The 12,869-nt window shown below is 36.0% G+C and overlaps 1 protein-coding gene across 1 annotated transcript in view; it reads left to right on the forward strand.

The window, feature by feature from the left end:
• The first annotated feature begins 6,964 nt into the window (after positions 1-6,964).
• The window catches only part of LOC149560882 (protein Dr1 homolog), a 145,726-nt gene continuing 139,821 nt past the window's right edge, over positions 6,965-12,869 (forward strand). The window contains exon 1 of the mRNA XM_089824868.1: positions 6,965-7,393. Within this exon, the coding sequence (XP_089680994.1) occupies positions 7,348-7,393 (46 nt within the window). The 5' untranslated portion in view covers positions 6,965-7,347. The remainder of the gene's footprint in view (positions 7,394-12,869) is intronic.

Raw genomic sequence — 12,869 nt, forward strand, 5'->3', positions numbered from 1 at the left:
AGTAGAAGCTAAGTATGTTGCTGCTACTATCAACTGCACCAATATTGTATGGATCAAACATCTACTGCAATGTATGAAGGAAGAGGTAACTGAACTTGTGATACTCTATTGTGATAACACAAGTGCCATCAACATATCAAAGAATCCTGTGATGCATGCCAAAACAAAGCATATTGCAATTAAGTATCACTATGTAAGAGAATTGGTGGAAGACAAGCAAGTGAGAATGAAATATGTTAGTTCAAAGGAACAAATTGCTGACATTTTCAAAAAAGCATTACACAAAGATGCATTTGAATATCTTAGAGGTAAGTTAGTACCCCTAGCCAAGGCTACTTAAGTAAAAACAAAGATTGCCCTGCATCAAATGAGTTGATTGTTAAAATGATACAAATTGATGTAGAGGATATTTACTTTAGGATTTTGCCTAAAGTAATCAAAGTGCTGAAGTTCCAAAACAGTCACAAGGAAAGGTAACTAAGGGAGAAATTGGAGTACCTACAAATGCTACAATTGCATGTTAAGATGGGGAAACAATATTTCTTTGGCATTGTTGTCAAAGAGGGAGAAGTAGCAAGAAATTGATCAAATCTACAGGATCAAATGGATAGAGGGAGAAATAATGAAAGAGGAGTCAAAAGTAGTACAAGATCAAAGTGAAGAGTGGTAAACCATAGAAAAGAGGGAGAAAAAAGGATCTTCAGGAAGATATAGCAAAAAGGAAAGAGAAAGGAAACAATAGCTAAGAGGGAGAAGCAGAAGCAAAGTAATCAGGATAGTAGATCTTATGTAAAAATTGATGGTAACACAATTTCTTTTGGCATTTGATTTACTATTTTAACCTTGTTAGCATTTTGATAACTTGGTTGATCATTTTGGTTTGCCATCAATGCCAAAGAGGGAGATTGTTGGAAATCTGATTGAAAAGGTCATTGTTGAAGAACAAAGAAGGAGATTGATTGCAAAGAGGTAGATTGTTGATAAATAATATTTTCAATCATTATTTTGTCACTGATGTCAAACCTGCTATTTGCTAGAATGATAATTGCTTATAAGATCCAAGAACTATCAATTAGTTGATTGATGAAGAGGATTTAATCAACAAGATGTAACAAAAGCACCTAAGGGAAAGGTTGAGTTATGATTTTGTAATGAGGTATAAGGATCAGTTAAGACAATGGTAAAATGATGTATTGACAATATACTTGAAGATACAAATGTTGGCCACACTTAGAAGAATAATTTGTAACAAGGTTGTCTGAAAAGCTTAACTAAACTTGTTCATTAGTGAGTGCCGAGCAAGCTAGTTCATGCCGAGCAGATTTTTAGTTAGTGCCAAGCAAATGAAAAATCTAGTGTGTGCTGAGTGATACAGAAGGAGCCGGGCAAGTTTAGGTTCCAAGAAAAGCAATAGCTGCCGAGCATCAAAAAACTTAGTAGATGCCGAGTGAATCCATAGTAAGTTTCGAGCATTAGTAAAATGTAGTTGGTGCCGAGTAAAACAGTATGTGTTGAGCACTAGAATTTCAATAGTGTCGAGCTGCTGCATTATTTGAAAAGTCAAAGATTTTCCAAATCTAAGCCAACAAGGTTGTTACCTTGAATTTTGTGAACCAAATGGAGGATAAGGATGATGAGCTGGAGGCACAAAATTTTAGATAAATTATTTTTGAGCAAATTCAAGAGGATTCTTCGTGATGTTTCTAGAAGGAACAAGATATGGGTTAGATTCATTGAATCCTACCTAATCCATTTGAACTAAAATTAAAGGAGGGAAGAATCGAGCAGGAAAAAGCAATTCTAGACTTCTATTTAAGAAGTCACAGGCCAAGAAGCAAGAGTTGTTGGTGTGCCAAATTGTGAAGTGGTTGAAGGGTGTCAAGGAGAAGGCATCAAGGAGAAGAAAGAACATAGCACATAAACTCTGCTTCGATAAGTGGTCATATAGGAGATTGCACTGGTATATTGAGCATGAAAACTCAAAGAGACAAAGCTTGAAAGGAGGACAAGTTGTTAGAGCTATAAAGACTGAAAGCCAAGCAATGTTATGAGTTTAACAGAGATATGAAATTTGCAAGTTAAGTTGTAAGTTGTACCAGGTCAAAAGCTCTTGTTGTTACTCTCTAACAATTGTGTTAGCTAGGGTAAAATCCTATGGACTTAGGTTGGTTTAATAGCCATTTGTAAATCCTTTAATAGGTGGGCATTCCTAGTGAATGTGCTAAAGTCCTCTAATCAGACCCACTTCTAATAGGGTGGTTAAATCCTTTAACCAGGTCACATTTAACAGTTTGTTGTAGCCTTTAATAAGGCAGGCCTTTCATAGGGCATCACTTCAGAAGAGTGAGAATTGAGTAGCATGTTACTAGTGGTTTTTCCCAAATTGAGTTTCTACGTAAATCACTATGTTATGTGTTGATTCTTCATGTGTTATTCTTACATGTTGATTTTTAGTAACTTGCTAAGTAGGAAAGTTTAAGCTTGGATGAATGAATAGTTTGATGGGCTCAATTTACTTGATTAAAAAGTTTTATTAGGATAGTTGGAATAGTGGCCGGATTTTCTACAAACCCAAGAGAAAATCATCTTATGGCAGTGAAAAGAATATTGAGGTACTTAAAAGGAACTGATGACTTTGGCTTATACTACAAGAGGAGTGGAAAGTTTGAATTGAAAGCCTACATTGATGCAGATTGGGGAGGTAATATTGATGACAAAAAGAGCACTAGTGGAGGAGCACTTTTTTTAGGCAAAAGATTGGTTACTTGGACCAACAAAAAGCAAAGTTGTACCTCACAGTTCATAGCAGAAGCTAAGTATGTTGCTCCTACTATCAACTGCACCAATATTGTATGGATCAAACATCTGCTGCAATGTATGAAGGAAGAGGTAACTGAACTTGTGATACTCTATTGTGATAACACAAGTGCCATCAACATATCAAAGAATCCTGTGATGCATGCCAAAACAAAGCATATTGCAATTAAGTATCACTATGTAAGAGAATTGGTGGAAGACAAGCAAGTGAGAATGAAATATGTTAGTTCAAAGGAACAAATTGCTGACATTTTCACAAAAGCATTACGCAAAGATGCATTTGAATATCTTAAAGGTAAGTTAGTACCCCTAGCCAAGGCTACTTAAGTAAAAACAAAGATTGCCCTGCATCAAATGAGTTGATTGTTAAAATGATACAAATTGATGCAGAGGATATTTACTTTAGGATTTTGCCTGAAGTAATCAAAGTGCTGAAGTTCCAAAACAGTCACAAGGCAAGGTAACTAAGGGAGAAATTGGAGTACCTACAAATGCTACACTTGCATGTTAAGATGCTGAAACAATATGTCTTTGGCATTGTTGTCAAAGAGGGAGAAGTAGCAAGAAATTGATCAAATCTACAGGATCAAATGGATAGAGGGAGAAATAATGAAAGAGGAGTCAGAAGTAGTACAAGATCAAAGTGAAGAGTGGTAAACCATAGAAAAGAGGGAGAAAAAAGGATCTCCAGGAAGATATAGCAAAAAGGAAAGAGAAAGGAAACAATAGCTAAGAGGGAGAAGCAGAAGCAAAGTAATCAGGATAGTAGATCTTATGTAAAAATTGATGGTAACACAATTTCTTTTGGCATTTGATTTACTATTTTAACCTTGTTAGCATTTTGATAACTTGGTTGATCATTTGGGTTTGCCATCAATGCCAAAGAGGGAGATTGTTGGAAATCTGATTGAAAAGGTCATTGTTGAAGAACAAAGAAGGAGATTGATTGCAAAGAGGGAGATTGTTGATAAAGAATATTTTCAATCATTATTTTGTCACTGATGTCAAACCTGCTATTTTCTAGAATGATAATTGCTTATAAGATCCAAGAACTATCAATTAGTTGATTGATGAAGAGGATTTAATCAACAAGATGTAACAAAAGCACCTAAGGGAAAGGTTGAGTTATGATTTTGTAATGAGGTACAAGGATCAATTAAGACAATGGTAAAATGATGTATTGACAATATACTTGAAGATACAAATGTTGGCCACACTTAGAACAATAATTTGTAACAAGGTTGTCTGAAAAGCTTAACTAAGTTCATTAGTGAGTGCCGAGCAAGCTAGTTCATGCCGAGCAGATTTTTAGTTAGTGCCAAGCAAATGAAAAATCTAGTGTGTGCTGAGTGATACAAAAGGAGCCGGGCAAGTTTAGGTGCCAAGAAAAGTAATAGGTGCCGAGCATTAGAAAACTTAGTAGATGCCGAGTGAATCCATAGTAAGTGTCGAGCATTAGTAAAATGTAGTTGGTGCCGAGTAAAACAGTATGTGTTGAGCACTAGAATTTCAATAGTGTCGAGCAGCTGCATTATTTGAAAAGTCAAAGATTTTCCAAATCTAAGCCAACAAGGTTGTTACCTTGAATTTTGTGAACCAAATGGAGGATAAGGATGATGAGCTGGAGGCACAAAATTTTAGATAAATTATTTCTGAGCAAATTCAAGAGGATTCTTCGTGATGTTTCTAGAAGGAACAAGATATGGGTTAGATTCATTGAATCCTACCTAATCCATTCGAACTAAAATTAAAGGAGGGAAGAATCGAGTGGGAAAAAGCAATTCTAGACTTCTATTTAAGAAGTCACAGGCTAAGAAGCAAGAGTTGCTAGTGTGCCAAATTGTGAAGTGGTTGAAGGGTGTCAAGGAGAAGGCATCAAGGAGAAGAAAGAACATAGCACATAAACTCTGCTTCGATAAGTGGTCATATAGGAGATTGCACTGGTATATTGAGCATGAAAACTCAAGGAGACAAAGCTTGAAAGGAGGACAAGTTGTCAGAGCTATAAAGACTGAAAGCCAAGCAATGTTATGAGTTGAACAGAGATATGAAATCTGCAAGTTAAGTTGTAAGTTGTATCAGGTCAAAAGCCCTTGTTGTTACTCTCTAACAATTGTGTTAGCTAAGGTAAAATCCTATGGACTTAGGTTGGTTTAATAGCCATTTGTAAATCCTTTAATAGGTGGGCATTCCTAGTGAATGTGCTAAAGTCCTCTAATCAGACCCACTTCTAATAGGGTAGTTAAATCCTTTAACCAGGTCATATTTAACAGTTTGTTGTAGCCTTTAATAAGGTAGGCCTTTCATAGGGCATCACTTCAGAAGAGTGAGAATTGAGTAGCATGTTACTAGTGGTTTTTCCCAAATTGAGTTTCTACGTAAATCACTATGTTATGTGTTGATTCTTCATGTGTTATTCTTACATGTTGATTTTTAGTAACTTGCTAAGTAGGAAAGTTTAAGCTTGCATGAATGAATAGTTTGATGGGCTCAATTTACTTGATTAAAAAGTTTTATTGGGATATTTGGAACTTGAATAACTGATTCCCTCCCCCCCCCTCAGTTATTCTAAAGCATTTCTAACAACATGTTGTTTGGTGAAGAGTAACAACAAACTAGTGTATAAGAAATAATAACAAAGATAGTTGCAAGTATTTTGGCTATATCTTATTGGCAAATATGAATTAACTAAGGTGAGCATGAAAGGTGGTAGAAGACTTGTTTGTGCACATATGATCGAAAGTGGAAATGATTTGGATTATTCTAGAAAAGTCGCTAGTGTGTAACACATGGTATCTTTTGTTGGAAGCCAAATGCATTGTACAAGTGTGTGATTTATCGTTGAACCTTAATGTAATGGTTGTAATAATGCTTATGAAGTCGTACATGTCTTAGCATAGTCATATGCGATTATTTGTACATTGGGAAAGCTCTAACATGCCAATCCAATTAATTATATGTGAGGGTAACAAAAGTTGTTTTCCTTGCATAGGTATGGATCGTGAATAATGTAGCATAGGATGCAATATGGTATGTCTAGATACATATGATGCAAGCTTTTAGGCTAGATGATTAGAGCAGAGTAGAGTTGATATTGGTTGATTGAAGTGAACTTCAAAGGAACTGTTTTGGCAAGTAAGTTTCATATTATTTGGATATGTTATCCTAAAAGTATTGTCTTTCATATTTTTTGGAGTATTTAGACATTATGTCTATTTTTTCAAGGTCTTCCAACATGGATCTATCCTTTAACAAGGACTACTGTACTAAATGAGTTGTATTTGACTCCAATTAGGGTCACATCCTTTTACAATGAATATATATATCAGTACATTATCTTGTGGGTAACATCTTTTCCCTCTGATCAAGAGTTTCCATATTCAACAAATCATTGTGTTATGGTCTATGGTTTCTTGTTATTTTGCATCATTATTTTAGTTATCGGAGATCGGATTTATAAGTTTGAATGTAATTATATTTGTTCACATATGATTCACTCCCCTCTCAACTATTTGTGGACTTTACTTCTTAACAAATCATTTGTGAATTTAATTTGAATATATGTCATCCATGTGGAACTATGAATGATAGAATACAAAATGGTGCACAAGGGACATTTTACACCCATATTAGGAAGAAGTGAATAAAACTTCAAGGCATGAAAAAACTATCACTTTTTTTGCATGAATACACTAATTCAACACTGTGATGCACATGATCCAAAATACTCATAAGTAGAGCACATGGTATTAGGCATAGTAATGACTACCATTTGCTGACCAGAATACAATCAAATGAAAAAAAAAATTTTATGACTAAGAATACACCACTTAGAAAAATAAAATGAATACAATTATATACAAAAGACCTTTGTTACAAATCAAACATATTTTTGCAAAATAAACTAGATCAGTTATCTTGACCACAATAACCATAAATAATTCACTTTACACCAAATAAACACCAAATAATATATATTAAAAAAATACATTATACTTACAAATTAAGAACATACCATTTACATCACCCAAACCGAAGCCACAAGATTAGGAAGACAAAGGAGCAACACAATCGCACATTCAACAACACAACATATAACAACAACAAAATAGTGCTTAAAACATGAGGTAGTCCCTTTGAATTGTCCAATCTTATCTTGCAAATAAAAAGTGTAAATAAACCCTCCAAAAGGAAAATATAACAACGTTGCCTAGATAAGATCGCCTCCGACAATCCAACAGTAATAAAAATACTAGCTCGTGTTAACTTTTCTGTCGTAAAACCGTATCACATGATAATAATAATAATAATAATGATAATATTAAGAACACCATTCTTCAAATTGTAACATGGCTTAACAAATTTGAAATCCTATTTAATTTCATTTGCAGCCGTTGTTTTTCCAATGACGAATGCGGTAAGAATCCGTAAATGCAATTTTATGGTAAAGAAGCTGGCGAGTTCTAGCGAATAGAAATTTTCCTTCGTGTTTTGTGTAAGGCCGAGAAAGAGACGCAATTCTCCAGTTCAATGGAGATTGTGGGGAAGGCCAAGGAAGATGTTTCCCTCCCAAAAGGTAATATAATTTGTCCGTTTTTCTTTTTTTTGAATAAAAAGGTTGAATAAATATCAGGTTATCGGAGAAGGGTTTTTATTCACAGCCGTTGAATTGGGTTTACTTTTCGGGATTGTTGGCACAAATTGGTTTAGTAGTCAGGTAACATGAATTTAAGGATTTTCGGTAGAAATTTCAGAATTTCCTATTAAAATATTGAGATGAATTACAGAATAAAAAAAATAAAAAATTTGCACTGTTAGTACTACCAAGTTTTTTCAATCTGTTACATAGTCTCTGACAACAATAACTTGTTTTGTTATTAAATCAGTTGTTTAATATTTTGAAATTGAAAACTGAGGATTTAGATTTCAATTTTTGAAGATGATGTTTTGTTTTTCGTTTAAGAATGTAAGGATTTTCTGTTAATTTTTGAGAATTCGGTACAGAATGATTTTATTGTTTTTGTAATTCAATAGCCAAGGAACTGCATCATTTATTTTCTCATAATTTTTAGGTGTTATTGATTGCCATATTTTAGTTAGCGGTTAAAATTGAAGGATGTTCATTTGGCGGAGTTGGGTTTAAGACTCTAAATTTTGCAGAGTTGCCTGTAGGACTTATTGTCTTCATTGTAATTGTTATATTTTGAATGGAACTCTTTGTTATATTGTCTTCATTGTAATTGTAATTGTCTTAAAGTCACGACCATGAGCATTTCTTCTGTCAAATATATGGAGAAGTTTAACTTAGCCCTGTTCATTGAGAGTGCATCACAGTTCACACCCACCGATATAATATTTAATTTATTATGAACAAATTATTAGACCCCTTGAAGATTTGAATTTGGAGCTGCTGGACACACGGCAGGACTGAGGGAGGGAGGGGGGTGTCGGAGTGAATCAGTCTGGTCACCAATCAAAACTTCAATCCAAATTACCGTATTCTATGCTTTAGCGGGAGTAACTAACTTGAAAGAAATTATGAAACGTAAATCAGTAATAACACATATAGACCAGATTTACTTGGACTACCCCAAGATGGGAAAAACCATGGCGAGAATTTAACTCACTATAGGAATAGTTTGAATTACAATGATCAGGTCAATAGTTCCTGATGAATTCACACTTGTTATGTTTTAGCCCAAAAAATAATGATAAACAGCAATACAGAAGAGAATATACAATACACAAGGACTCAAGACATTTATCCTGGGAAAACCCTCCAACTAGAGGGAAAAACCAGCCACACCAGCAAATATGACTTTTATTCATAAAGAAATGTTCAAGTACAAGGCTTTCACTTGATTGTTTTAGAATATACCAAGCAATCACATAAATAGATTGCATTTAGACTCTTCAACTTACATATGAAGGTCTCTTCAAATTTCAAATACACAAAACTTCACATTTCCAAATATTCAACACTTCATATTTCCCTACGAATGCCTCTTCACATGATGTTTGACGTGTGTCTTTTTATATAATATTAATTTAAATAATACCACAAATGTCTCTTTCAGCTGTAAATGACCATAATGGTCATAACAAACATATTTCCATTTCATAAGATCAGACATAACGATCTCTATCGCAGCTACCATCTTCAACACTCCTTCTTAGCTAGAGAGAGATCTTTAATGAGGCAGGGACAATAGTTGCAACAAAAGAAGTCAATGATATATTCTCATCACATGTTATCTCAGCATAACATAATTGATCATAGTCACTTCATAGGAACATAAAATTAGAGTCATGGAGTCGTACACATGACTTTCACCATACCTACTTGCAGAGGGTGGAACAAATGTTTAAAACTTCTCCCAGAGAAAAATACATTTCCACCATGCCTATCAGTAGAGGGTGGTCCACCATACCTACTTGTAGAGGGTGGAATGAGGGCTTTCACCTCAAACTTCTTCTAGAGAAGAATTCATTTCCACCATGCCTACCAATAGAGGGTGGTCCACTGTACCTACTTGTAGAGGCTGGAACAAGGGCTTTCATCTCAAACTTCTCCTAGAGAAGAATGCATTTCCACCACGCCTTCTCGTAGAGGGTGGTCCACTATACCTACTCACAGAGGGTGGAATGAGGGCTTTCACCTCAGACCTCTCCCAAAGAAGAATGTATTAATAACTGAGATTTTTCTCTTAACAGAGACCCTCTCAATAAGTACAACTTTGATTCCCAAAATAAGATAGCTGATTCCAATTGTTTTCAATCACATAAACTTGCAAGGGTTTAGACATCTTCTTCTATACATAACTTCCCTTTGAAGCTAAAGCAACATTCATCTCATTACTTCTTTGTTGCACCCTGCAATCATGAGAGATATTAATAACTCATAACTATCAATGCTAAAAGCAATCACTATTTATAATCAATACCCACGAGATATAATCATAAATACTTATCACTTTGTGGTCTATAGCCAATGTAATGCTCATGGGGTCAATATAATTTTTCCTATAAAAGTTCTAACACTAACATTGTAAAATTAGAATAATACTTATCATCTAATCTTCCTCAAAATCCACCTGTTGGCTTGTTCACAACACGTATGTATAGCTTCTAAAGCAACATCACAGGGTTCCAATGCTGTGGTTAATCTCTTTGCATCAAGGCATGGTTAGAAATGAATTGATTTACAAAACTGAGTTAGCACTTCTATGTGTGCTGGCACCTCTAGCCATTTCTAAGCACTCACACAAATTCGGACGAACGTTACTTCACTTTCATAGTTTAGACATTAAACAACCATAACTTGAGAAATCTGTTGAGAGCTTTTAGCCACTATAAAATCCCTTTCATAAATGCATGATAGTTGCAACAGATTGTTGTAAGGACATCAAGAGCTATGTAGGCACACAAACAAATTGCTTGAACAGATGACCATACACAATAATACAGCCTCTTGCTAAATGAATGCAACCACACACAAACTGAAGATTCTCACAAAAAACCGAGTGACATATTCAAGTACAGCTGAATGTGCATCCATGACTCCACAACATCCTTAGGAATGGATGACATGATAAAATGACACCCAAAAAAACATCTTATGCATGGTTGTCCATGCAACTGTGTAATGTTCTGACTAGCTTCAAACTAAACGAGTTACAGAAACCCCATAATAGCCATACGGAAATGAACAAAATGCACAGGCTAGGAGGATGTACGAGATTGAATTGGAAGGGAAAAACAAATCCATACGGTGGTATCAGTATCAAACAATGGTATGGCCGTACAAACACTTAGAATGAAGGTCGTATAGTGGGAAATTGGGAAGGCGTATGGTGGCAATTGCGAAGGCGTACGGTGCAAACTAGTTAGGCCGTACGGTGGTGATTTCCAGGACTTACAATGAAGATGGATGTCATACGGTATACACTGGTGACAGGACAATGAAATGTGTAGGTGGTGCAAGGAAACAGGGGGTGGTACGGTGGGTGTGAAGCCTTATGCCTGAGTTAGAAGTCCGTACGAGGAAGGTAGCTAGCCGTACGACAGGATAAAGTGTAGTACAGTGAAGGATGGGTGATGGCCGTACCTAATATGGGCCGTATGGCGTCAGGGAAAGGCAAAGCGTGGAGTGTAGGCCAAGTACGGATGGAGGGGAGAATGCGTAGGAGAGTGAGAGACGTTGCCAGAATGGGAGACCCTTCAGATGAGGATGTAATGTTCCCTTTGGAACATTAGAAAATATTGAAATTTTATTTCATGCAATATTAAATTGACTTTGAGACTTGGGCTCAAAATATTAAAAGGGGTTGATTTAATGTTATATTAAGGACAAAGGGACAAGGAGGAACAAGACGAAATGCTTTGGAGAAGTTGAAGAGCCACCAGGGAATAAGACGTAACCAGAAAGGAGGTGAAGAGTCTTGGTTAGTGTTTTAAAAGGAGAAAATGGCTCATCGTCGGATATGCTTGATTTATTATTCAGATTTCCAGTTCTCTCTTGTGAGAGTTTTCAGAAAGCTTTAGCTTTCAGCCAGTGTGAGGACGTAGCCCCTCGTGCCGGCAGACAGTGGACGAAAACCCATTGTCAGGGGAGATATCACTTCAGGTGTCTCAGTTGTGCTTACAGGTTCTTCTCTTTAGTTTTCCAATCTGACTGTAATAATCTGTGTTTAAGATTGGATTTTTAGTGTTGGTTATTGTATTGCTGTTGTATAATACAATAACGTCTTAAGAATTGTTGGAAGTTACTGGATATTATTCTGTTTTTGTATAAGGCAAACATGCTACCGTTTTGTTAGGTTGCTGGTTCAATGCTTCGATTTGTGATGTATTTTCTTATGCTTGCATCTTTAATATCATTTTGGAAGACAAATTTAGTGGTGAAAGTTTGGGTTTACTATGCTGCTCATATTTTCATCTGCATGCGGGTATTTTCCTGAAGGTGTTATTTAATGAGTTTGAACAAGTATCTTTCTGGAATATTATCTTTCATCCATATTGTTTGGTTATTTGTTAACCAAATTCATACTCTAAGGGTCACTTAAAAAGGGGGGGAAACACGAAATTGGGTTCAGGACATATTGTTCATAGAGAAACTAGGAAATATCCGGCCCAGGATATTACAGAGCAGTGAGCAGCACGGGAGAACACACACAGTTAGGTATCTGAGATTGATACGAAACACAATCTTGTTTATACACAAACACAGAAAATGTTGACAAATCCACATAATAATAGAGACTCAAATGCGAATAATAATTTCCAGAAGATACTGTTTCGATTTGCCAAATCTGAACAAGGTATTACATGCAACAACGGGATAGGGTGAGGGCTGAATCCCACTGAAACCGCACGAGCCAAATAGGGAAGATCTTTCACTTCCTAAATGGCGAATTACAGAGAACTCCAACAGGAATTTGTAGTACAGAGAAATATATTCCAAAGCATACCTACAAACTTCCTACAAGCCGTGCTTAAATACCTGTCGGGAAACCCTTCTAAGGGTGTACAAAGATAGCCGACGGCGACACAGACTTCGAAGACAAAAAAAAAAATGGGTCCGAGACACATTAAATCAATCGGCCCGTTACAAAAGTTTAATCTATTATTTATTTTATAATGGGAACATTACAGTCCTCCTGTCCCAAAGTTTACTTGTCCTCAAGCAAATGCAATGCAGGGTGCTAGAGAATGTGCTCGCCTTCCCACGTTGCGTCATCCAACAATAGGTGCGCCAACATACCAAGTATTCCTTCACAGTGCGGTTCCATAGGGTCTTTTCACGTACTTTGAGGATCTCGACAGGTTCCAAAATGAGCTTTCCTTCTTCATTGAGTGGGGGAAGGTCGGTAGCAACTGTGACGTTTTGCCTTATGGCTTTCTTCAGGCAAGAAACATGGAAGACATTATGAATGTAGCTCCCCTCTAGAAGTTCCAATTCGTACGCTACTTCACCAACGCGACAGACCACGCAATAAGGACCATAAAATTGTGGCTTCAATTTTTCCTTTCGTATTCCCTTTAATGAAGAC

Source organism: Cupressus sempervirens, chromosome 4 (genome assembly GCF_028749045.1).
Source record: "Cupressus sempervirens isolate cs-2001-9-10 chromosome 4, ASM2874904v1, whole genome shotgun sequence".
Taxonomy (NCBI): Eukaryota; Viridiplantae; Streptophyta; class Pinopsida; order Cupressales; family Cupressaceae; genus Cupressus; species Cupressus sempervirens.